The following is a 26764-nucleotide window of genomic DNA, read 5'->3' as shown; positions in this document are numbered from 1 at the left end:
TGTGTATGTCAGCTCTGATCTGCAACCTAATCAATTAGTAAATCGGAGAGATTTGGTTAATTATCTAATTTGTAATCTTAATTTTTAGTACAAATGTTGTGTATCATTGCAACAAACATTTCTACCCATGATGTTGTAATTTTGCCAAGTATATAAATACAGTAACAGGTATTTTGGGGGCAAAAATGTGAAATTAAATACTGTTAATTAATTAGTATAATTAATACGCATACAATAATAGATAATTATTCGATTTTTGGTACAGATTTAATTATTGATGTTTCAAGATTATAACTGCAAAATACTAGGGTGATCCATTATTGCATTAACTTTTGACACCATTTTATGTGCAGCAGGTCCAATTTGAGGAAAACACATTTCAAAATTCACATTTACATTGACGTCTATGTAATAATTAGCTGTTAATTAGTTATTTTAGGGAAAAATAAAGGTAATCCAGACTTAGAACTTTTTCATTATTTAGAGAATGGTAATAGCTATAACATATCAAAAAATAAAATTTTTGACCATTTTTACCCTGTTCGCTTTTTTTTTTACCCTGTTACAATTTTGTAACTTTGCAATATAATGATACCATGGTAAAAGTTTCTGTTTACCAAGCTTCTCTAAAATTGAACACCACTATTGCCAGAAACAAATATAGCCATTGTAAGCATTATTACATGTGTACAGAACCATTTAATATCTATTCATTACTGTATAACCTGGTGTTCACCTTTCACTTCAAAAGACAAGATATGTGCTGCAATGTTATATTAGAATACCATACACATTTATAAAAGTACCTTTTCATAAAAAGTATAAATATGAATCTATCAATATATTTGTGCATAGTAAATATGAATAATATTCTTTGTGCATAGTAAATATATAATATACACTTTGTGCCTAGTAAATAACCTATTGCCCACTCGATGAAAAATACTGTTGTTTTGTATTACTTTGGTTTAAGCTTCACAATCAATAAGCATAAAAATTCTTATATTCATTACACCCTTTCATTAATACATATTCCTGTATTCATTTCCTTCAGTAATTCAATAATTTGTAAGCTCATCTATACACCAATAAAATTTGAGAAATTCATTAAGTATTGGCTCATTAAAACATGAACATTTGACCAATGCTTGATAATCATTATTGATATTGCCCCTTTTCCCTAAATTGCTGTCCTCGGCAATTGGAATAAATGTACATGTACAGTATGTTTCATAATACAATTCCATATGAAAAGCAACACTGGTTCATATACTGTTAGTCTTTGGAATAATAACCAGCATTTAGTACACTCTCCATAGTAAATTTATATCTCTGCACTGACAAATATTATAAATCAATAAGAAAAGTGTTTCTCCTCATCTCAATTTCAAGGTGTGGGCCTTGATTTTTTGGCCTCATTACATTTATGGACACATCCTGTACATCATCGTCATCTTCAATGTGATCCTGCAATATCAGTTTCCCCACTGAGGAGTCTGGAGATATTTCTGGGGAAGCAGGAGTTGGGATCTTGGGAACAGATGGGCAAGAGCGGACTAAATAAATGCCCGGAATGAGAGGGGCCATGGAGTGGCAAATCAGCAGAGATTATCCCTGCTTAAAATCTTCTTTCTCTGTTGTAACTACCTGTAGCTGCATGAGCTTAACCCTATATAGCCGGGGGGGGGGGGCCTAAAAGGCCCCCCTCCGACATTTTTCGTGATAATTTCTAAATGCAAAAAAATAATACGCTGAAATTTCATGACTTTTTCTTTCACATCTCCAGCAGATTTTGAGACCCTGTTTGCGAAAATCGGGGGTACACTTGCGGAGATATAGCACATATTCGTGACCAATGTCACCGAAAATGGCAATTTCCATTGACTTTTGTGTGTACAATGTATGGGTTTTACAAGAAGTGTTGTCAGATGAATGTTTTTTTTTCTGTTTTTCCTCACATAACTTTCTTTTGGGCTATCACCAACTATTCTAGATTTAAAAAAACAATAAAAAATAGAGATTTCAAAACAAAGAAATACATAAGAATTTGGAAAGACAGAAGGAAACGAATATTATCGAGAAAAATTTAGCATATGCGCATAATTAATTACTATTATAATCTAATAATTATACAATTTCAATACAGTTGAGTGAGCTGTCTTTTAGATTACATGACTGGCTACTAACATGCTTGATTCCATTGCATTTTCTCAAAAAATGAGGGGAAAACTACAAAAAAATGAAAATTCCTTGAAAAATTTGAATATTTGCATAATTAATTAGATAAATAAAAAAAAGATAATATCACAAATTTGACAACGCATTCTTGTAAAATACATAATGACACACCCACACACCAAATTTGGTCGCAATCGGTCAATAAACGGCCAAGATCTGAGGGGGGGGGCCTAATAGGCCCTTCCCCCCCCCTGGCTATGCAATTTCAAAATTGCCCGGGCTATTTTAAGGGAGTTGAATCCAATCTCAACACCACGTGGGTATTTCATAAAGCTGTTCATAATAAGTCAGAGCAACTATACAAGTGCCTTTTTGTGGTAAACGATATCCACCACATTTTCACTGATTATAATTTAGCAACTCAGAATGGATCACCGGTCGTTTTGTGAAGATGCTCGTAATTTAGGGACAGCTTTATGGAAGACCTACCAGGTTTATTTTAGTGCAACACAGTGTCAGTGAATTACTTGCTAAAGCCTGAAGGAAATAAATACCTGCCTATCACGTCAAATAGTTTTTACATACGTACACTGCAAGTATAACCTTTCCAACCCCTGAAACACCTACAAGAGCAGGTATTCTCTCCATGATCTTGATCTACACCCGCTTTCATCAGGTCCCTTGGTCTACCAGCACTCCTACATGTTAGTATGTCCCCGACACATCTTCCGTTTCCACTGCATATCCTCTTGCTGCAAGACTCCGCCCCATTCCGTGACATCATCACCGTAGGACCCAAGGCATTGATGATGTAGCTCCGCAGCTGTGTACACTCCTGTGCAGTCGAGACATCCGAAGCGTTACCCCAGAGTATGACGCCATTAGTGCCAAACTCGGCCGACTGCAGGATGGTGTTGTTCAAATCTTCCTGAAAGTGAATTGTGGGTGATATTATGATTTGTCAATTCAACTCATGAAATTCATATATCAGCTACTTTGGGGGTTAACATTAAATCCCAAAACATATTACTTGATTTTATTGTACATACCAGTACTACAGGTATTGATAATTCTTTTCTTTTTCTCATTCTTCTTTTCCTTGTTTACAACTTAACTTAAAATTACCATTTTAAATTATATTCTCTATTATCATTATAACTGTCATTCATCATCATCATTATTGTGTCAATGACATTATTCTATAATTTTTTTTATTACCTGAATCCTACTGCATGAATAAAGTGATACATATGCATTTAAAATCATTGAAATGAGTTCATGAAAATATCACTAGTCTGCTTGCAAGTGACATTAATGATTCTTTAAATGTTAACACTATAATTGTGAAATTGGAATTTCATTTTTTTTTAAATAAATCAACTGTTCCTACCAGACTATAGAAGAGACCTGTGTGAGAGTAGTTGAATCTTGTGTAGCTCATGATAACTCCTTGAGGATCATCGGACCTCTGCCTGACCCTCAAAGCTTCCTGCAACTTACTTCTAACATACAACTTCTGATAGAAATGGAAAGGTCTGAGATAAATTGATGGATAAAGTGCGGTTCTCCCGTTGAAAAGCCACATGATGTCGTTGTTATTCGTCATTGATGCAGCTGTGCAACTCATATTGGCTGTATCTCCATGGATTAGACAGAGCGGGTATATATAGAAACCCCAGGTGGTGTTTGGTCGCAGTGTCTTTGCCAACTCCAGAGTGCTTTCCATGAAAAGCTTGGCACCTTCTTCCCACTCTAGCATAGCAACGGACTCAACCATGGCAGTGTCCCATTCAGGATGCAGCTCTTTCACATGCGCGATCGACTTTTCCTGATAGATGCGCATCATGTCAAAGTTCTCTTTCCATTGGGGATGCCAAGCTTCCCAGTCAATGACGGCGACACCATTATACTTTGGATCTGGAATGGTACTCATAATGTCCTCTGCAGCCTTCTCGAGATGTTGGGTTATGTTTGCTAGCTGGGAAGTTAGAAAGAATATTTAAAGAGACATACTCATATGGATTAGGATGTTCACAATTAAAAGATACATACATCAGTATTAAAAAGAAAACATTTAGATTTCAATAGGCCAACATTTCACCTGTCTTCTTGTATTGGTGGTTATCACTTATCCGGTATTTGAGGCTTACAGTGTAAAGAGAGATGCCAGTTGTGGTAATGATCTCAAAATGAGTTTGAATATATGTATGTAATATCCCCCAAAATAACCACAAGTGTACATGTATACATGATTGTGTACATGTACATGTATACCTGTAGGCCTTCAATAAAAAATATGTGCCAAATGGCTCTGAAAGAAAATATGTATGTGATTGTTGAAAAAATACAACACACAAAGTATTCCATCAAATGTTGGGTATTTTTTAAAGCAATTTCAATACACTATCTCACATACTGTATATGCTTTTTGTCTCGCCCACTGGAGGTGAAGGCGAGACCAGTGGTGTAGTCAAGGCATAAACCCCCAAGGCCAAGGCCAAGACTTTAATACCCAAAGCCAAGGCTTCAATACCCAAGACCGAAGCCAAGGCCAAGGCCTGAAAACCTCAAGGCCAAGGCATTTCAAGCTTTCGATACATGGAACAATGCGCCAACAATGCATAGGCAGCAGATAAGGCACACAGGGCAAAATGTATAAGGTGAGAACGAGCGAACTGAGCGAGCAAAAATTTTGACCTTTGTAATGCACATGTAAAACAAAAATAATTTCATTGAAGATTTAGACTTTATATTAAAATAATATAGGTTATCTTTGTACATATTAGTCAGGCAGCATATGCAATCTACTTCGACAAATTGGCGAAGTAGATTAGAATGGTCATCTTGACCATGTTAGTGGTCAGAATGGTGTCAATTTTTTAAATTACCCCGATTCTGTCGAGTGACACATCAAATTGTTTGGCTTGTTATACTGAACAAACAAGGCAAAAGCAATTTTGTGTTTCGCCCACTTATGAGAATAATCAGAAATATCATGATTTGCGAGGGCACACAAAATTGTATCAAAACTTCATTGTGAAATAACTGGGATGGAATAACGATTGTCATAATTGCCTTGCACGTTACACTTAATATGATGACCTTTGATCTTACCATGTGACCTCCGACTGCAGCACATGATGCACGTCCCCCAAGTTCGTCTACCATCCAAATTTTGTTGGAAAGTAACTTCCGGTTGCGGAGTCAGGTGTCATACGAAAGTTTTGCATGTAAAATTTAACACTGACTTGAAAATGACCTTTGATCTTACCATGTGACCTCCGACTGCAGCCCAAGATGCAGGTACCCCAAGTCATCTACCATCCAAGTTTGGTTGAAAAGTGACTTACGGTAGCGGAGTTAGGTGTCATGAGAGTCTTGCATGTAAACGTTAACGTTGACCTGAAAATGACCTTTGACCTTACCATGTGACCTTTCACTCCAGAAAAACAAGCAAGTTGCCTAAGTACATACCATCCAAGTTTGGTTGAAACGTGACTTAAGGTTGCGGAGTTAGGTGGCATACATATAAGAGGGTCTTGCATGTAAACTTTAACGTTGACCTAATAATGACAGACCTTATCATGTGACCTCCGACTGCAGCATAATATGCAGGTCCCCAAGTCAATCTACCATCCAAGTTTGGTTGAAAAGCAACTTACATGTACGGTTGCGGAGTTAGGTGTCATAAGAAAGTCTTGCATGTAAACTTTAACATTGACCTGAAATTGACCTTTGACCTTACAATTTTACCTCCGACTGCAGCATAACATGCAGTCAATCTACCATCCAAGTTTGGTTGAAAAGTGACTTACGGTAGCGGAGTTAAGTGTCATAAGAGTCTTGCATGTAAACGTTAACGTTGACCTGAAAATGACCTTTGACCTTACCGTGTGACCTGACCTTTCACTGCAGAAAAACATGCAAGTTGCCTTTAAGTACATACCATCTAAGTCCAGTTGAAAAGTGACTTACGGTTGAGGAGTTAGATTTCATAAGAGAGTCTTGCATGTAAACTATAACATTGACCTGAAAATGACCTTTGACCTTATCATGTGACCTCCGACTGCAGCATAATATGCAGGTCCCCAAGTCCATCTACCATCCAAGTTTGGTTGAAAAGTGACTTACATGTATGGTAGCAGAGTTAGGTGTCATAAGAGAGTCTTGCATGTAAACGTTAATGTTGACCTGAAAATGACCTTTGACCTTACCATGTGACCTTTCACTCCAGAAAAACAAGCTAGTTGCCTATAAGTACATACCATCCAAGTTTGGTTGAAAAGTGACTTAAGGTTGCGGAGTTAGGTGGCATACATATAAGAGGGTCTTGCATGTAAACTTTAACGTTGACGTAATAATGACAGACCTTATCATGTGACCTCCGACTGCAGCATAATATGCAGGTCCCCAAGTCCATCTACCATCCAAGTTTGGTTGAAAAGTGACTTACATGTATGGTAGCAGAGTTAGGTGTCATAAGAGAGTCTTGCATGTAAACGTTAACGTTGTCCTGAAAATGACCTTTGACCTTACCATGTGACCTTTCACTCCAGAAAAACAAGCAAGTTGCCTATAAGTACATACCATCCAAGTTTGGTTGAAAAGTGACTTAAGGTTGTGGAGTTAGGTGGCATATATAAGAGGGTCTTGCATGTAAACTTTAACGTTGACCTAATAATGACAGACCTTATCATGTGACCTCCGACTGCAGCATAATATGCAGGTCCCCAAGTCAATCTACCATCCAAGTTTGGTTGAAAAGCAACTTACATGTATGGTTGCGGAGTTAGGTGTCATAAGAGAGTCTTGCATGTAAACTTTAACATTGAGCTTTGACCTTACCATTTGACCTCCGACTGCAGCATAACATGCACGTCCCCCAAGTCCATCTACCATCCAAGTTTGGTTGAAAAGTGACGTACGGTTGTGGAGTTATGTGTCATTAGATTTGTAACGGATGACAGACGACGGACGGACATTTGGATCTCTAAGTCTCGCCTTCACCTCCGGTGGGCGAGACAAAAATCAAAGGAAAGGTGTATTATATTTTTATTAATATCACATCAAAATCTATCTTCATGTTTTTAAATTCTCATGAAAAGGTTGCATTTTTTATCTCGCTCGCTCAGGACTTATAGTAAGCAACTTCTTGCCACAAGCGCCATGCTGGGCCCCCTCAAGCATAGAGTGGGTATCAAAACAATGTTTACACTAAGAAAAAATCCTGTAAAATCATACATTTTTAATATCCTGAAGATTTTTCCAAATTTTAACATTGGTACAGATCCATTTAAGCAAATGACGGTATAACTGTCGAAATATACTTCTGTTTGAGTGAGCATCACTTACTTTTGAAGTTAGTGAAAAATGATTTGCGCAGAACTTTGAAATAGATATGCGAATTAAAGCACATACATGTAGACCTTAATCATGGACTGAACACATGGAATTTAGCTAGTAAAATTGATTTGAAGATATCTTTTACCTTTTTAAGCTTGTTTCCTTGCCCAAACCACTTTAAGGAGTGCATTGCGCCCCACCCCACTACCCCATACACCGAAGCTATTGTGACGATATTTACTTTACACTGGGATGTGATTTACATAAAATGGCTTAATAGGCTTGATTTTCATTTTGTTAATCATTGTCAAGCTTGGGAAAAGTGTGGAGAAACAAGTATTAAATGAAAACTGAAATGTAAACCCACAAGTTTAAATGATAAAAACTTAGTGAAAAAATGCTAGAGATGTCTGGTATAAACTATTGTTCAGATTCAGTTATGTCCTCAGATCCAGCTGGCACAAAAAGGGTAAAGTTTGTGTTTAATACCAAGTGTTGAAATTTCAATTTGGGTGGCAAATTGTTAGAAAATGCTTGAATGTATTCGTTTTATTTTAATTGACTAAAAGTGCAAGGGAAATGTATCAGAAATGTTTCGCAGGGTAAGTTTTATTTCGCCCTTTCCCCTTGACACAGCGTACATTTACAAACGAGCATTTCTGTGTAAACAGATTTCTGCGAGCTTTACAAAAATGGACAGTGCTCACTAAAGTGTATCAATCTGTCAAAACTTTTATTTTCATTGGATAGATGAGACCCAAACCAAAGATTATGTGAAATAATGTATGTAACTCACCCTGCATGTTGTATACATGTATTTGTTTAATTCCCAGGGCTTTTTCAAAGAGTAAACTGTAAACTTTTTTTGATACATACTGTAGAGCTTCGCCCTGATGGGCACAATAATCCTGTTCACCGTGGCACACAAAAAGAGAGAGAAAAGGAAAGAGAGAAGTCATGATCATGAAATATTATATCTCTTTAACATTATGCCAAAATTTATCACAAAATTGGATTTCTGCAATAAAAATGTCAAAATTTTTGCTCACTTCGCTCGCTCGCATTTATACATGTGTATATATAGGCAAGTCCAAGCCATGCATAATCTAGTGGACCATTATCATATATCTCCTCTCCTCCTTGAGACAGTGAGTACATGTTAAGTTCCCTGAGTCTCCATTTATATGGTAAGTTTCTCAAATCCTTCACTAGTTTTGTTGCTCGCCTCTGTACTCTCTAAACCTTCTTGGCATGTTCTGTAAATCTAGAGTTCCAGATGACGCTCCCATTCCAGATGTGGCCTAATTAATGTCTTGAAGAGAATTAGCAAGGTAGATTTGTTTACTTGAGTGAAAGTTCTCTTTATAATTCCGAGCAGATGATATGCCTTATTAACAGCTAGAGACACATGCTGATGAAATTTCAATTGTTGACTGTTACCCCAAGATCCTTTTCAGCTGCTACTGACTTCACTTCTTGTTCCAGCATATAAAACTTTGCTTCTGGATTATTCCTTCCGATGTGTAGAACTTTACATTTACTGCTATTGAACGGTAACTGCCATTTCTCTGACCATAATTGTAGTCTGTCCAGGTCCTCTTGCAGATCTTTGATCTCTGATAGGTCACTCACTATATTGTAAAGTTTGGTGTCGTCAGCAAATAAAGCAACATTACTCTTGTTGACAGCAGATGATAGGTCATTGATAAAGACTAGGAAGAGAACAGGTCCGAGAATGCTCCCTTGCGGTATTCCGCTTGATACTGGAGACCATGGAGATAGTTCCCTATTCACATGTACACGCTAAACTTTTCCTGTCAGAAATTCTCGCATCCAGATAAGAATAAGATAATTTACGTAGAAGCCTTTCTTGGGGAACACTGTCAAATGCTTAGCGAAAATCTAAGTACAAAACATCGATTGGCTTCCCTTCGATCATCAAGCATTTGTATCCATTCTTCAAGCACACAAAGGCTGTGTGGAACATGACCATCCTGGGATGAATCCATGTTGGTTATAATACAAAAATTGATTATTTTGCAAATGATCCACTACAGCATTCCTCACAATCTTTTCCATTAGATTTCCTGCTATCGATGTAAAATGTAAGACTCACTGGTCTATAGTTAGAAATCTGTGTTCTATTTCCTTTCTTGGGAAGAGGAATTACTGTACATTTCCCTTTTTCCAGTCGGCTGGAATTTTACCTTCATGCATTTGACTTGTTGAATATGATTGATAGTGGTTCTGCAATAGCTTCACCCAACTCCTTCAGCACTTTAGGATGGATCCCATCTGGGCCAGCTGATTTATTAACATTCAAGGTTTTGATAATTTTTGTCACATCTGATGATTCAAATCCTAACTTTTCCATACAAGGTTATCAGCATCTACTCCAGTCACATAATCTGGAAAGTTTTGTAAGTCTTCAACAGAAAATACATCACAAAAGTATTTGTTGAGGACATCTGCCTCTTCCTTAACAGTTTCTACTAGAGATCTTTCATCTCTTCTAAGACTTCCTATCTGACTTCTACCTTTAATATTGCTATTTGTGTACCTCCAAAAAGCTTTAGGATTAAAGTTGATACTTTCCACTAGGTCATCTTCAAAGTTACGGCTGTTCTTGCCTTTCTTAGCTCATTCCTTGCCTTTTTATAAGAATTTAAGTCTGCTTGTCTCTCGTCTTCATTTCTATTTATCACTTTTGGTATAGTGTTTCCAGGTTCATGCTTTTTTCTTAGAAAGTTTCTGGATTGGTTTAGTAATATAGATGTTCCGTCTTTTGTCTTTTCTACATTGTCTCATTGGAACATACTTTTTGACAAGAACTTCCATTTTTTCTCGCAGCAAATTCCATGCTCGATCACAATCAAGTAATTCAAGTTCATCCTCCCAATTGATAGATTCAAGAATAAGTTTCATAGATTCATAGTCTCCTTTCTGAAATATCATACAAGTTTCTTTTGTTTCCAACATTTTCAGGTCATTATCTACATTCAATTGGGCAAATAAGCATACATGATCACTAAGTCCTAATGGTGGAAGATACTGCAGTGCAGTAGTGCAGTAACTATGGTGTCAGTGTTAGCAAGCATTAAGTCCAAAGTATTGGACTTCTGTCCGCTTCTATACCCATCTCAGGAATAATCTTCTGAAACATTTTCCAGAGGATGCCATTAAAGTGCTCTCAAGCTTTTCATGTTGCAAGAACCAGACTTATCCTCCTCGGTGTCATTGGCAATGTTTCGTATCAGTTTCCTGACTTTCATCCTGTTACTCTTCAATTTATTTTTGATTTACATTTCTCAAGACAGCGCCTTGTTTTTTTTATAATCTGTTGTGCTTACATGCATTTATCTGTATTGGAATTGAAAATAAACGAATTGAATTGAAAAAAAAAAAATTGTTGATCAAGCTGCTGCAAACAGTGACTAATTTTAGCTAGTTATTTTACCATGCTGTACTGCAACTAATGACCTGCAGTTCTCCGGTGAACGGAGGAATTCAACACAGAAGATGCTCCAATCCGATAAGAAAATCACAAATTTAAAGTCAAATCTGAGAGGTATGATCAAAACAAGTCCTCATGGGCTCCACCCGCACACATGCATCTGTTTCTCCATACTCTCTAGCTCTAGAACTACATGTAGAAGCCGCCTGGCTACCCCCAGTAACAAGTTAGACAATTAATAAATTCTAACTACATGTAGTAGTTTTTGCTGTACATATTTATGAGAAAAAAATGTTGGTGAACAATATCAGAGCATTGAATATTAATTAATTCCCTAACTTTGAAAGTTAAAAAGAGAGTAGGTCCTACATACAGTACAACAGTTAACACTGACCTGTGGTATTCCTCCATTAACTGGAACTAGTACCGGTAGTTGTGTTTCATTGCTAGGCCCAGGATCATATTCGTAACGTGGAAACAGTCCTATCTGATTTCTATGGAACAAATTGATCACATTTCCAAACTCTCGGTGATTACTGTTAAATTCAATCCCGTAATCCGACAATGGCAATTCTATACCGAAATGGTCTCCGCAAGGGTTGTGCAGATTCCAAATCGCCCGGAAAATTGTGCCGCTATTTATGACTTTACCACCGGGATGTTTCGGCGCATGACGAGGGATGATCGCCGCTCGAGGTTGTTTTCCCGCATCCTGCGACGTGGAGTGAAGGTTTTTCAACCAATCGCGATCGAATTTCGAATGAGCAAGCGTCTGTAAAGACCAACAACACAATATAGTCAGGATAGAAATACAATGATTTTGAAAATGTATCAAATTCATGAAGAAACAAACAGTTACATGTAGCCAGAGATGATGGCTATACGTCAACAAACTCCATGTATACAGACCACGCCCAATAGTGGCGTACGTACGTCACGTGGCGTATTAACGGTACCCGGCGCCGGCGCGGCCAGTGCAGTGAAGTGTAGTGGAGCGCGAGCTTAATACTTAACTTCGCTAATGGTGGGGAAGGTTTGTACGAAAGACCATTAGTGCCACGAAAAAAAACACATATATTTTTACTATTAATATAATCTGTATACAGATTACGATATTTCTGCTAATCTGTATAAACAGATAACGGTGTCACTCGCACATTGATTCATTATCTAAAATTGAAGTTACTATAGTAAGGAGTAAGGAAGTAATGCAAGAAATTATTCGTCTAAAGAGTAGCAAGCCACCAGGGCCTGATGGGATATTGCCTAACTTTTTAAAATTTGGTGATGTTTCAATTGTATCAATTCTTACACGTATATTTAATATTAGCCTTAAATCAGGGAAAGTTCCCCAATGTTGGAATCAGGCTTTTGTTGTTCCGTTATATAAATCTTGCAAACGTGATGTAATATCAAATTATCGCCCGATTTAATGCTCTGTACCTTGTAAAATGTTAGAGCATATCATTGTAAATAGACTAATCAAACACTCCGTAAAATATGGTATCATACCTGACTCACAGCATGGGTTCTTACCCAAACGTTCTTGTAATACCCAGGCTGTTTTTGGATTGGGCAAAACTTTTAGATCGTCCTAATCCACCCAGATTTTCTTGGATTGGGCGAAAGCTTTTGACAAAGTTGATCATTATTTACTGCTGACCAAATTGCATAATTACGGTATTTGTGATGGAGTACTTTTTTGGATTAAATCTTTTCTTTTAAACCGTAAACAAAGTGTGTTGTTTGAGGGCGCTAGATCTGACTGGGTACCAGTCAGTTCGGGGGCCCGCGCGTTTCCGTTTTACACCCTGGCGAAGGCATTTTCCGGAAAAGTAGCCAAAAAGCGACTAGTGAAGAGTCTACGTTTACGTTTGTTTACATTATCAGCTGGGCGCGCGATCCAAAGTCCGCACCGAAGTTATCCGCAGAAATGCAGCTGAGCTTATACTTTCCAGGTTCAATACGAATGTTTGCCTTGATCATTTGCCTTGCCGATTTGCTGATGTCTGTCTTTCTCTCTATCTGTCTATATATCTATCTCTCAAATTCTATCTCTATCTATCTATGTAACTGCAGTATCTATCTATCTATCTAATAATCTTCTCTGTCTCTCTCATTCTTTATCTAACATCTATCTATCTCAAATTCTCTATCTCTCTCTATCTATCCATCCATCTGTCTGTCTTTCTCTATTTCTCTCTCTCTACCTACCTATGTAACTACAGTATCTATCTGTTAATTTGTCGCTCTTCTCTCTCATTCTTGATCTATCTGACATCTATCTATCTCTTAAATTCTCTATCTATCTCTGTATCCTTCTATCTATCCTTCTATTTATCCATCTGTCTGTCTTTCTCTATTTCTCTCTATCTATTTATCTATTTTTAAACTAGAGTATCTATCTATCTGTTAATTTGTTAATAATCTTCTCTGTTTCTCTCATTCTTTAATTATCTATTTAATCTCTCTCTCTCTCTCTCTCTCTATCTATCTATCCATCTGTCTGTCTTTCTCTTATTCTCTCTATCTATATATATATATCTATTTTTTAAACTTATCTATCTGTTAATTTGTTAATATTCTTTGTCTCTCTCCCTCTTTATCTATCTAACATCTATCTATCTCTCATCTATCTATCTCTCATCTATCTATCTCTATCTATCCATCTGTCTGTCTTTCTCTATTTCTCTCTATCTATCTATCTATCTATCTATCTGTTAATTTGTCTATCTTCTCTGTCTCTCTCATTCTTTATCTATCTAACCTCTATCTATCTGTCTCTCAAATTCTCTCTCTCTCTCCTTCTCTAGGCATCTGTCTGTCTTTTTACTCTCTTTCTCTTTGTCCGTCAATATTTCTATCTACAACATCTCTCTCTATCTATCTATCTATCTATCCTTCTCTCTCTCTCTTTTTCTCTCCTTCTCCCCCTCTCCCTCTATATATCGACCTCTCTGTCTCGATCTCCCCCTCTCTCTATTTATCTATCTATCCATCCTTCTCTCCCTCTTTCTCTCTCTTTCTATCTATCTATCCACCTCTCTCTCTCTCTATTTCTATCTATCTATCTATCTATCTATCTATCTGTCTATTTTGTCTCTATCTGTTTATCAGTCTTCTATATCTATCTTTCGGCAGCTTCTAAGTGTATCAATCCATCAAACTTCAATTTGTCTTTCCATTATTATCTGTTTATTTTGATTTTGTCTGTCTTTCTATTCATTTAGTTAATAATTTATTTTTAGAAAAAAAATATCATAAACAACGCGTCTGCAAAAGCATGTTCGGATTTCACTCCTGTGCCGCTCTCTCTGTACATGAAGTGCCGAGGAACTCTGCGGTGGTGGACTCGCCTGTGTCGCACGCTGCATGCAACCAGCGACGTGTGTAGACTCTTCACTAGTCGCTTTTTGGCTACTTTTCCGGAAAATGCCTTCGCCAGGGTGTAAAACGGAAACGCGCGCGCGGGTCACTCAGTCGCAGAGGGGGACACGTATGACTGTTACCACAAATGCAAGTGACCCCCTATTGCAGTCAATTTCAAGGACATTTTGTGAAATTTACCCCCCTATTTTCACGCAAAACAAGGACAAAATTGCGGTAAAATGGTACCTTGAAACACCCCTAATTATAAGATTGTAAGGACACTTTTGCCCATTTCGCAAATTTACCCCTATTTACCGTATTTCAAGGACAGGGCATTTAACACCCTTTCCTCATCAGAGGAAATTGCAACACAGGCGTCAGAGTGCTCAGTCCTTAAAGATGACCAAGAGCCAAGTCATACTGATACAATAATCCAAAAGAACTTTATTTTTCTTGAAAAATAAGAAAAGTAACAGTAAAATTCTTTGTGAAAATAAATGTAGAGTTGTCCATACAATGCGCGAACCCTCTGCGGCTGGTGACTCGGCGACGGATTTTACTTCCCGTAATCGTTCTCCCTTTTTTCCTGACCCCTATTTCCATCAGATCGAGGACGGTGAGCACCCCTATTTTCACTACTTCGAGGAGTGTTCTGTCCGCGGACGTTCCTTGAAATTGACCCCTTTTCCCGCGATTTTGGTAACGGTCATGCGGTCCCCAAGTCATATTGAGTGTGATTGGCCCAATCCTTTTTAATTTATACGTAGCTGACTTGCCTGATTTTGTTGATTCACCTGCAGTATGCCGATGACACTGTAATATATCGTTCAATTATTAATTCAAATGATGTTGCCATTTTACAATCTGATCTGTCCAATATCATTCTATGGTGTCAAAATAATTACATGTCCCTTAACATTTCTAAATGTAAAGTAATGCACATAATCCGATCTAGAAAAATAATTAATGTCACTTATAATATAGATTCTCAACTTCTTGAAAAAGTCAACACTTATCAGTATTTAGGTTTTATAATTTCTTATGATCTTAGTTGGACTCATCATGTAAGAAGTGTTGTCACTAAATGTTCAAGATTATGCGGATTTATACGTAGAGTTGTTATGTCTAGAAATCCGTTAATTTTAAATAAATTATTTTGTTCACTTTGCCACCCAATTTTAGAATACGGCATTCCTGTCTGGTTGCCCTATACCAAAAGAACCATATTCAATCACTGGAGGCAGTATACAAAGACGCTTTACTCGTTTTTGTTTTTATTCTCTATCATATCATGAACGTTTAGTTATTTTGGACCTGCCGCCCTTATATAATAGAATGATTTATCTGTTTGTTTTGTTGTAAAGAGTTTGCATTGCCTTAATGATATTCCTTGTACCATTTTACCAAAGCCTAGTTTTAGAAGGACTCATTTTCTTACTTTTACTCATGAATTTGCTAGAACCAATTGTTTGAAGTTCACATGCTTGTATATGTTCCCTCGTTCAATGGATACACTCCCCCGTTCTACTTGTGATTTATGTCTTGATGTTTCTGTTTGGCCATTTTTAAATGCTTTACGTAATATTTTGTTTGATATGCCCCCAATTATTAATGCATATTGAAGATTTCAGTTATAATCTAATGGTCTTCAGGCGAATGCCTTAGGCTTGTCCTTTTATATTTTCCTTTCTTTTTATTACATTCTTTTCGTGTACATGCTGACCATTGTGTTTGTATGAATTTTATGACAACAACCAATGAGGAGAGCCTTTATACAGAAATTATTATTTCTTTTAGGTAATCCCCAGGCATTGGTTGTTGTTTATGTTATTGTGTATATTGTATATTGTAAAGTTTCATATGAGAATTTATGTTATTATGTAATGTGTTCCTGGAAATTAAATAAACATAAACAAACATAAACATAAACGTTATTTCTGCTAATCTGTGTATACAGATTACGGTACTTCTGCTAATCTGTATATACAGGTACGGCCTTTCTGCTAATCTGTATATACAGATTATAATCTGTATATATTGCCCCCTCCCCTCGGCTAAAATAAAAAGAAGAGAGGGAAAGAAGGAGAAAAAAGAGGGGAAGAGGGGAAAGTAAAAAAGAAGGAAGAAAGGAAGAGGGGGGGAGAAGGGATCGAAGAAAAAAAGAGAGTGGAAAAGGGGAAAGAAAAGAGGAAAGAAGAGAGGGGGAAGGAAAAGGAGAAAAAAGAGAGGAAGGAGGAAAGAAGAGAAGAGAGAGAAAGGGGAAAAGAAGAGGGGAAAGAGAGGAAAGAAAATGAGAAAAAAAGAGGAAGAGAAGAAAAGAAAGGGGGAGGGAGAGGGGAAGAAAAAAGAGGAAGAGGGAAAAGAAAAGGGAGGGAGAGGGAGGGAGGATAGAAGAGAAGAAAAAAAGAGAGGGGAAAGAAAAGAAGAAAAAGAAGAGGGGAAAGAAAAGAAGAAAACAGGAGAAGAAGAGGGGAAAGAAAGAGAAAAAAGAGGGGGAAGGAAGAGAAGAAAAAGGGAGGGGGAGGGGGAAGAAAAATCGGAGGAAAAAGAGAGAGAAGGGGGAAGAAAAGGGGAAAGAAAAAGAGGAAGAGGGGGAAGGAAGGAAGGAAGGAAGGAAGAGAAGAAAAGGGAGGGGGAAGGGGGAGAAAAAAGAGGAAGACTAACATGACTAAGGAGAAAAAAGGAGAGAGAGGAAGAGGGAAGAAAGAAGAAAAGAAAAAAAGAGAGAGATTAAGGGGAGGGGAGAGGAAGAGGGGGAAGAACGAGAAGAAAAAAAGAGGAAGGAGGAAAGACAATGATGTTGAACCAAAAGGGCGCCGAAATGATATTCGAATGAATGTCAAAATGATGTTCGAACTGGGGGCTATGCAAATCGATGTTCGAACGGGCCCGGGGGATTGATGTTTGACGTAGGGGCGCCAAATTGATGTTGGCACTAGGGGGCGTCAAATTCATGTTGGAACTAGGGGGCGCCAAATTGATACTCGAGCTAGGGGGGGGGGCGAAATGATATTCGAGCTAGGGGCGCCAATTATTATACTTGCTTATATCATGTATATAGCGCTTAATACTTACTTTGTCAGAAGTCTCTAAGCGCTCTACGGTATATATGCAGCATATAATTACCCTGGCTTTAGCAGTGCAGCTGTTACGCGCGCTGCGTTTCAAGGAATAAATTCCTGCCAGGTACCCATTACCTCACCTGGGTTGAGTGCAGCACATTGTGGATCAATTTCTTGCTGAAGGAAATTACGCCATGGCTAGGATTCGATGTTGATTGATATTGGACCTAAAGGGACGCCGAATTGATATTCGAACTAGGACCGAGGGCGCCGAAATGATGTTCGAACTGGGGGCGCCAAATTGATACTCAAACTAGGGGGGGGGGGGCGCCGAATTGATGTTCGAACGAATACCCAATCGTCTCTATTTCAATTGATTTTCTAAGATTATTGAACTTCATTACAAGGAAAATAGTGCGCATAAAGTTGAAACTTCTGTGATTTATTGAAATTATCTATCTATATAATAAAGGATGATTAATTTTTTTGACTTATCCTGAAGCGCTTCATTTTGAATATAAAGAAACTTAAGTGTCATTCAAAATTTCAAACTGAGGGCGCAAAACAGGACAGGAGATGAATGTATACAGGGAAATGACATGAAGTTTAATACAATTTGATAAAAAAATATTGTACTTTTTTATTTAATACGACACGAATTCCATACCTTCCTCTTTTTAAATTAGGAACCTGTTTGCCCCCCCCCCAAATCATGGTTGTTTATAGTAATGAGCTGAAAAGCGGGAGAAGCTGACTTTATGGAGGTGACGGCAGAAACTGATATAAAGATTTTTACCCGCTCGGAGCCGACCAGACCAGAAGTTGCGCGATCAATTGAAAAAAAAAGATAACTTCATACATTTACTTCGGCCTAACCTTACTCAAATTCATGCCCTAATGTATACAATTTTAACTTTAACTGGCAAGAAGCACATAGCTGAGGTGGAAAAACAGGGTTAGAGAAAAGGTGGGGGAACAATGGAGAACTTCAATATTGTCATTTAACCGCGCGCAGCGCGGAAGCAAAATTCATATATGAATTTAAAGCAAGAAGAGTGAAGGAGTTTCTCTTTTGAGAAAAAAATAAAGAATAAATAGAAAAAACACAAAGCTACCTTTCTTCCCTTTTCCTTTTCTCCTCTCCTTTTTCCCTTCTTTTTTTTCTTTTTGGGGACGTTTTTTTTGGGGGGGCGACCGCCCCCCCCCTGGCTACGCGCCTGGATATGGCCTTGATCAGAACACTATAGAAACTTGAGAAATGTCATGAATAATTACGAGCGAGCGGAGCAAGCGAGCCGAAATGTTTGCGTTTTTCCGTCAAAACATACAATTCTTCTCAATAGCTTGTTGGTAATGATTACATATTAGTTGATGATACATGTCCTTCTGCTAGTAAGTCTCATGATATGGCCTTGATCAAGAGACTAGAAACTTAAGAAATTTCATAAATGATTACGAGTGAGCGGAGTGAGCGAGCCGAAATTTTCGCGTTTTCCCGTCAAAACATACATTTCTTGTCAATAGTTTGTTAGTAAATCAAGTATTAGTCGATGCTACATGTCCTTCTATTCGTAACACTCATAATAAGGCCTTGAACAGGAGACTAGATACTTATGGAATTTCATAAATTATTACGAGCGAGCGGAGCGAGCTAACCGACATTTTGGCGTTTTCCGTCATTTTGGTTTTCATATTGGTAAAACATATTTTGTAAGAAAACGTATGTCTTTGTCTTAGTTCACTTGTATTCATAAGTATACATCATGATAATCATGTATGGCCTTGTTAATGGCGATACCGTGATCATGTCGGCGACATGCGGAAATAAAAGATATAATAAAATGGAGCGAGCGAAGCGAGCGGAAATTTTTTCTGTGTTTTTCGTCGGAAACATGAGATTCTGTTCATTATTGCTGTCATATACATTATTGGGTAGGGGAACTGTCCGTAACCAGATCAAGGAGTTATCAGGCGCTTGCCCGATAACTCCTTGACCAGACCGACCTCTGGGGAGACAAAAAAAAAAAAAAAAAGGAAACGCAAAGGGGGGGGGGTTTGAACCCCCGAAACCCCCTCCCCCCTTGCGTACGCGCCTGGGTTTGACCCCCAGGCTTATCCGGGGTAAAATATTATTGTGTGCTGATTCCAAAAAGTGACTCTTTATTTCATGGGCCTACACTGTAAAAAAATAGTTGAAATTCAAGAGGAATCGATAACTCGACTGCAAAAGAAAGCTAAGGATGCTGAACAGTATTCGAGGAGAAACTGTGTAAGAGTATTTGGTATACCCGAAATCAAAGGTGAAAATACGGATGAGATCATGCTTCAACTTGCCAAAGAAAAGCTCGGCATTGACCTGCGCGTCGACGACATCGACCGTAGCCACCGCGTCGGACCGATCCAGAAGAGAGATCCAGCGATTGGAACGTCGCAGTCTACAGCAAATTCAACGCCGGATAGACAAAGACAAGCAACTTCACAGTCGACGTCAACACCGACATCATGGGCCACGATCGCGTCGGAAGCCAAACGAAAAAAAGCCCACCATCGCCCGATCATCGTGAAATTTGCGACGTACCGAGCGAGACAATCCATAATGGCAGTGAGGCGTCGACTGAAAAACTCCGGTATATCCATTGCTGAAGACCTAACCTCATCAAACTACGAGATATTGAAAGAAGCACGAACATCACCAAAGATATCTGCAGCGTGGTCACAAGATGGACGTATCCTTGTAGCTCTACCAGTAACAAACGGAAAATCCACCAGAAAAGTTATCAGCTCTGTTGAAGAAGCACGAAAACTGAGGTGAACGATACGTTATATGATTTTGATATCTCCCCTGGGAGGTCTGCGATCTACCTCTCGTAATATTTTAATTTGACTTTTTACACCTTGTATTAATTGAAAACATTCCATACCCCCATCCCTCTACGTCTGTTTCCACTTTTTTTTCTTTTTTTTTAGTGATTTGTTAAGAGTTGATTAACATACTTTGTCTCAAACCCTATGCTATTTTACTAATGTAATTTACTATTAGTTATCCTTTAAAAAGTAGCTAAAATATCCCTATTTATTGCATTTTCTGTTATACCTTTTGTTTCCGTATACTTTGAATTTTATCTTTCCCTGAATATATCCAGTTTATCATATTAATGCTATGACTATACAATACCCCTGTGTTTCTTGTGATAAACCAGTTAAAAGTAATCAAAGAGGACTACAATGTACACATTGTCTTGTTTGGATGCACTCGTCATGCGTGGGAGTTAAAAATGAGCTATATGATGATGTAAACCATGAATTCTCTAATTGGGAATGCACAAAATGCATAATTCAATACTTACCTTTTGCAGATTTTCAATCAAATATACATACAAGTCACAAGCATAAAAAAGCTGTGACTCTTCAAAAAAGACAAATAAATTTGGGCATTTCTAACTCGGTTCAGACTATGAAGTTTTCCGATTTTGAGAATCATGGTTTTAAATGTGCACACCTTAATATTCGCAGTCTATACAGAAATATTGATGAAATTCGAGTTTTCTTGCATGATAACGACATAGATATCCTAGCACTTAATGAAACTCTTCTAGACGAGTCTATTCATGATAATGAACTTCGTATACAGAACTATGAACTGATACGTAAAGACCGTAATTGTAATGGTGGCGGAGTTGCTATTTATGTTCAATATCGCATGAATTAGTAAATTCACAAGTTCTTGACCCGCTTGAACTCTTATTAATTAAAGTGCGACCTAAGTTCTCCACTCCATTCCTGTTCATTTCATGGTATCGCCCACCAGACAGTAAAGCTGATATTTTAGATAAGTATGAACATGTCATTTCGTTTGCGGATGCTTTTCAGTTAAATATCATTGTGATGGGGGATGTAAACTTTGATATAAGTAAAAGTTTCAAGTCAAATGTTATGAAGCGTTACGAAGAAATAAATAATTTGTATTCAATGCAACAAATAAATTGTGATCTGTACACTCGGGTCACTCACAATACTAGGAGCTTAATAGATCACATGCTCACAAATGCAATTGAGAATATTAAATCTCATGGTGTAATCAGTCTCGGGTTAAGTGACCATGACTTGTGCTTTTTGATTTTGAACTTTAAATCTATTCATATTCCTAATATAATCAACTATAGAAATCTTAAGTATGTGAATCTAGAATCTTTTCATAGTCATTTGTCCAAACATTCTTGGAATGAAATAAGTGCTTCTAGAACAATTGACGATGCTGTTAATTTATGGGAATCCTTTTTGATGGATTCTATAAATGAGTTTGCCCCAATGAAAAAGAAACGCATTCGTCACCAACCCGCTCCTTGGCTAAATGCAGATATTAAGAAAACGATGACGAAACGGAATGAATTGAAAAAGAAAGCATCAAAGAACAGTGACGAAAGTGTTATGAGCATGTATCGTAAAACAAGAAATTTGGTTACTAAAATGTGCAGGAAAGCAAAAAAGGCTCATTTCTCAAAGCAATTACAAAATATTTCCACTACTTCAAGCAAGAATGTATGGACTGTACTCAAACCTTTATTGCCTTCTAAAAAATCATGTAAAATCGGTGCTACTGAAGATAATAATGATTATTTGTTAGCTACAAACTTCAACAATTTCTTTGCAAATGTTGGTTCTGAACTGGCTTCTGCCATCCCCACTGCAACGAATAATCGTGCAGATACTGACTATATAAGCTATAGCCCTCCACAATCGTGTTTTGAATTTAATCCAGTTACCGAGGATGATGTTCAGAAGATAATTTTGGAGTTGAACAATTAAAAATCAACTGGTGTTGATGATATCTCTTTAATGATGTTAAAAATGGCAACTCCTATTATTATACCATCTCTTACACTTATTTTTAATAGATCATTATCTGAACATGTGTTTCCTACAAGATGGAAGAAATCAAAAATTGTACCAATTCATAAATCGGGTGACAAAAAGTCACCTACCAACTATAGACCGATATCCATATTACCTTCTGTTTCAAAAATCCTCGAGAAACTCGTTCAGATACAATTAACAGAATATTTGAAATGTCACAATTTATTGTCTAAAGCTCAGTCAGGATTTAGAAAAAATCACTCGACTATAACAACACTTGTCAAAGTTACCGATGATTGGCTAAATGCAATGGATCATGGTCTGTACACTGGTGCAGTCTTTATAGACTTACGCAAAGCGTTTGACACTGTGGATCCTGATATTCTTTTGAAGAAATTATCTTATATTGGTGTATCTTCTGTTTGCTTACCCTGGTTCTCTAGTTATCTAAAGGGTCGTCGTACACTCTAAAAAATGGAATGTTAAATCAACATTTAAAAGGTTGGAGGAGTGACAACCTTTTCCAAATGTTACATCCAACTTTGTATAAAGCTAAATCCAACATTTTAAGTGTTGGGTAGAACCATTTAAAGTGGTAAATGCAACATTTAGAAAATGTTGTCACTCCTCCAACCTTTCAAAATGTTGATTTAACATTCCAGTTTTTAGAGAGTATATATACCCAATTTAACTCATCTACTTCTGCGGACTCCGATATAAACTACGGTGTCCCTCAAGGATCTATACTGGGTCCGCTTTTGTTCCTAATTTATATTGATGATATCGTAAAGCATATTAAAAATTGTTCTATTCACCTATATGCTGATGACACGGTAGTATATTTCTCCCATAAAAATGTAACAACTATTGAAACCCAACTGAATTCTGAGCTGAAAAGAATAAACAACTGGTTGTGTGATTCCAAACTAAGTCTTAACTGTGATAAAACAGTATGTATGCTCTTTGGCTCTAGAAAAATGATTGGTAAATGCAATAGATTGAATTTGAATGTAAATGGAATACATATAAAACAAGTAGAATCAACCAAATATCTTGGCATGTTGTTAGATCCCAGTTTAAAATGGAATTTGCATATCGAATATATATGTTTTAGAATAAGCAAACTCATACGTTTATTAGCCCGACTGCGTCACTATATTGATCAGAAAAATTTGAAAATTGTGTACAATGCCATTATCCTCCCTATTTTTGACTATGGTGATATAGTATATGGTTCAGCATGTGCAAAATACATCGAGTCATTGCAGAAACTTCAAAATAGAGCATGTAGAAGTATATTAGGAATAAGTCCATACAGTCGCGTGTCTATACGTGAGTTACATGTTCGTTTAGGTTGGAAAACATTATCAAATAGACGCTGTTATCATCTAAATACAATGGTCTTTAAGGCTCTAAACGAACTTGCTCCTCAATGATATTTAAAAGTATTTTTCCAACATACAAGTAGCCAGTATAATTATTCTCTCAGGTCCCATGGAAATTTAATATTAGCGAAACCAAAAACAAATTATTGTAAACGTTCATTCTCATACAGAGGTGCTTCTCAATTCAATAATCTCCCTGCGAATCTAAAGGTCCCTTGTAGTCTCAAAGTCTTCTTACATAGGCTCAATGCCTTCCTCCCTGATCTATGAAGTATTTTGAATTTGATACTGGAACCCCCCCCCCATGGTCCCCATTTCCCCCTATTGTTTTAAGAGATTTCGGTAGTATTTTCTTAATTTCTTGTGTTTAAATCCTTGGACCCCGTGGAAGAACAGTACTGTCTATGGGCAGAGCTGAACCGGGTGTCCTTCCGATTTCACATGTCTATTTGATATTGTTGTTTGTTTGTATATATCTGTTCTTACTTGATATTTTTTTTTTTACATATCTTGCTTTTATATGTTCCTTTGTACACTTATGTTTTTATTGTGAATTTCGGTAAATAAATAAATACAAATACAAAAATACAAAATTACTCAATAAAATTGTTTTGTTTTCATTTCTTTTCAAGTATGATGAGTTTGGCAGTTTTAAGTAAACTTTACTTATTTTCTTTGGATCCATTTCACTCAAGAAAATGAAGTTACAATTACTTAATTCAATTTAGTAAAACAATCACTAAAATGTTTGAAAAAATTAAATAGGGAGTGGACATTCGTTGTTCGAAAGTCCGCTCCCCCATCGTCCGACTTTTATCTTAGTGGCATCATTTTCATCTTAGATATCTTTAATCCAATTATTAGACTTTGTGCATTTTCACTTACCTGTTACATGTATACTTACATTGATATTTATAGGCGATTGTTTCATTCTCACAAATAAAACAGTGAGAACAATATAATCATTTTCCGAAAACCTAAAAATACATCTGATATTTTCTGCTAAATGACTTTTTAATGTTGCCCTTTCTTTGGTTTAACAAAAGAATAAAATAGTTAGCACACCTCCGAAAAAAAATACAAATAGATATGACAGTTATTAAAAAAAACGAAACATTTACTTGCTCTAACATGTCTAATGAATATTCATGCATTATTTAAATAAGGCGTTAATTGAAAAATATAGGTACATTCTACAAGAATTTTAAAGTAATAATCATCTTTGCCGAATTGAGTAAGATTTACTCAATCAAAGCAAGCCAGCAATACGTGAATTTTCTTAAATGTATATTGAACCCAAATAAATCAAGTAAATTAAAAGACAAGTTAAAACTACTTAAAAAAAAGAAAAATAATATAAATTTCATTTATATTCATTAAGTATTAACTACTGATTCATAATTTTTTTTTGCAGTGTACTGCTCTTATCAATTGTCTTCACACCATTTTGGCCAATTTTTGACCGAATTGATTTTTCATTCATCTTTGGAAAATGCTCCTTAACTGAGAGAATGCTTCGGGAGAATAATACTTTTGTAACCACATCCAGTCTGTCCTAATATAAATAAAAGGCATCCAGATTCCAGTTTAAGTGGTTTCAATTGCCAAATCACAATGTGCATTTTGATCATGGGGAGAAAGTTTAATGTTCATGTCTCTCACTCTTTTCTTTTTTGGGGGGAGGGGGGGGGGGTAAACAGGCGAGAAAGAGGAATGGACGCGGGGAGAAACATGTGAGGGCGGAAGAAAGATCTTCTTTTTAATAATATGGTTCGACAGTGAATTTCATTTCACAATTTTCAAGGAGTTAAGTATTTGTTTTTGTGTCAATATGGTTCAATAGAGATCTCTCTATTACTGTTTCAAGAAATAATTATGATCTACCCTCCCACAACTTAGGATATTGGGTGCGCCCTGTTTATTTTATATCATTTGGAATACTAGTATAATTGATTTTGTTAGTATTCTTTATTCCGTTTTTTAGGTAAAAAAGTGTAGAAGAAATAAAAATGAGACTATTTTAGGTCAGCATTTGATAATTTCAACTTGCGCTTATGCTCTCTTGCCCCCCCCCCCCCCGAAAACTTCCCTGTATAGGGAAAAAGTGACACTTGTGAAACATAATACATTTTAGGTTCGAATCACGCTCTTATCAATTATTGTTTAGTACCTACGGTAATAATCCTGTTCATGGTTACAAAAATGTTTAGAATGTCCAGTTTTCAGGTTGGAATTATAACCCACGTTCTACACTCGGCATTAATAATTATTCAGGTTCTTATTCTGTTCCCGTTTACTAAAAGAAAATGCTTAGAATGTCCAGTTTTCAGGTTGGAATAACACAAATTTGTTAGCTCGCGCTTTGCGCTCGCATTGTTTGAATGCAGTCCTTAAAACAGCTTCCTGTTAGGACAGTATATTAAAAATTCCAGCTCGCGCTCCGCGTTAATTCTATATAGTTAGATACAAATCTTTTTCAAGATTACAAAAACAGCTCAGAATGTTTAATTTTCATTCTTTGTATTACACAAAATATCCAGAAGTATGAGCTCGTGATTTACGCTGGCAACATCTCGCAAGGATCCCCTTTTAACAGTGATTAGCGCCATAATAGACCAAAAATCAAGTTTTATAACTTAAGAATTGATTTTTTTAAATCGCTTACTCGCTACGCTTTCTTGCGGAAATGTAAAGCCTAAATAAAAAATCTTATCAAATAGAAATCACTTAAAGGCTTTGCTCAACTTAATTTCTACACGACTACTTCACGCAGTTGGTAATCTCATTTTGAAATGCCCTTTTTGGCTTTGACCCCCCCCCCATTAAAAATACTTTCTGCCGCCCCTGTCCCAGGGATTTGAGAATGTTCAGTTCAGTTCAATTCAATTCTAATAGCTTTTTAAGTCTTTGATGGATTCCCTAAGACCCTCACCAATAGTTTTAATTATTTTCTGCTATTTTTTACAATAAACTATAAGTGTTTATCAGGGTGAATTTCCACTTTAATGAACAACACTTGGGATCCAAAATGTGCTTCAAATTTTAATATAAGAGGGATTTGACGTGAGAAAGCCGTGCATGAAAATCAGAAATACCAACTCAAGTGTTTTCAATTTGGT

At 36.8% G+C, this 26764-nt stretch overlaps 1 protein-coding gene across 1 annotated transcript; it reads right to left on the bottom strand.

The window, feature by feature from the left end:
- Nucleotides 1–2270: 2270 nt before the first annotated feature.
- Nucleotides 2271–11907, bottom strand: LOC121413824 (hyaluronidase-like). The gene is made up of 3 exons (XM_041606788.1): nucleotides 11370–11907; nucleotides 3569–4156; nucleotides 2271–3106 (listed from the first exon to the last, which is right to left on the bottom strand). Exons 1-3 carry the CDS (start codon nucleotides 11814–11816, stop codon nucleotides 2756–2758), a joined length of 1386 nt encoding a protein of 461 aa, XP_041462722.1. The 5' UTR covers nucleotides 11817–11907; the 3' UTR covers nucleotides 2271–2755.
- Nucleotides 11908–26764: the final 14857 nt, after the last annotated feature.

The sequence above is a fragment of the Lytechinus variegatus genome, chromosome 4 (assembly GCF_018143015.1).
Source record: "Lytechinus variegatus isolate NC3 chromosome 4, Lvar_3.0, whole genome shotgun sequence".
NCBI classification, from domain to species: domain Eukaryota; kingdom Metazoa; phylum Echinodermata; class Echinoidea; order Temnopleuroida; family Toxopneustidae; genus Lytechinus; species Lytechinus variegatus.
The sequence above is the reverse complement of the archived record's forward strand: the minus strand, read 5'-3'. Positions and strand labels throughout refer to the sequence as shown.

What these genes read in the sequence shown, in the direction of transcription:
- LOC121413824 (XM_041606788.1), bottom strand. Translation starts at nt 11,816, where the DNA reads ATGAATTTGATACATTTTCAAAATCATTGTATTTCTATCCTGACTATA. An exon ending in TTAATGGAGGAATACCACAG is followed by an intron (nt 4,157 to 11,369) that starts GTCAGTGTTAAC and finishes CTAACTTCCCAG; the next exon opens with CTAGCAAACATAACCCAACA. An exon ending in CAGGTCTCTTCTATAGTCTG is followed by an intron (nt 3,107 to 3,568) that starts GTAGGAACAGTT and finishes ATTCACTTTCAG; the next exon opens with GAAGATTTGAACAACACCAT.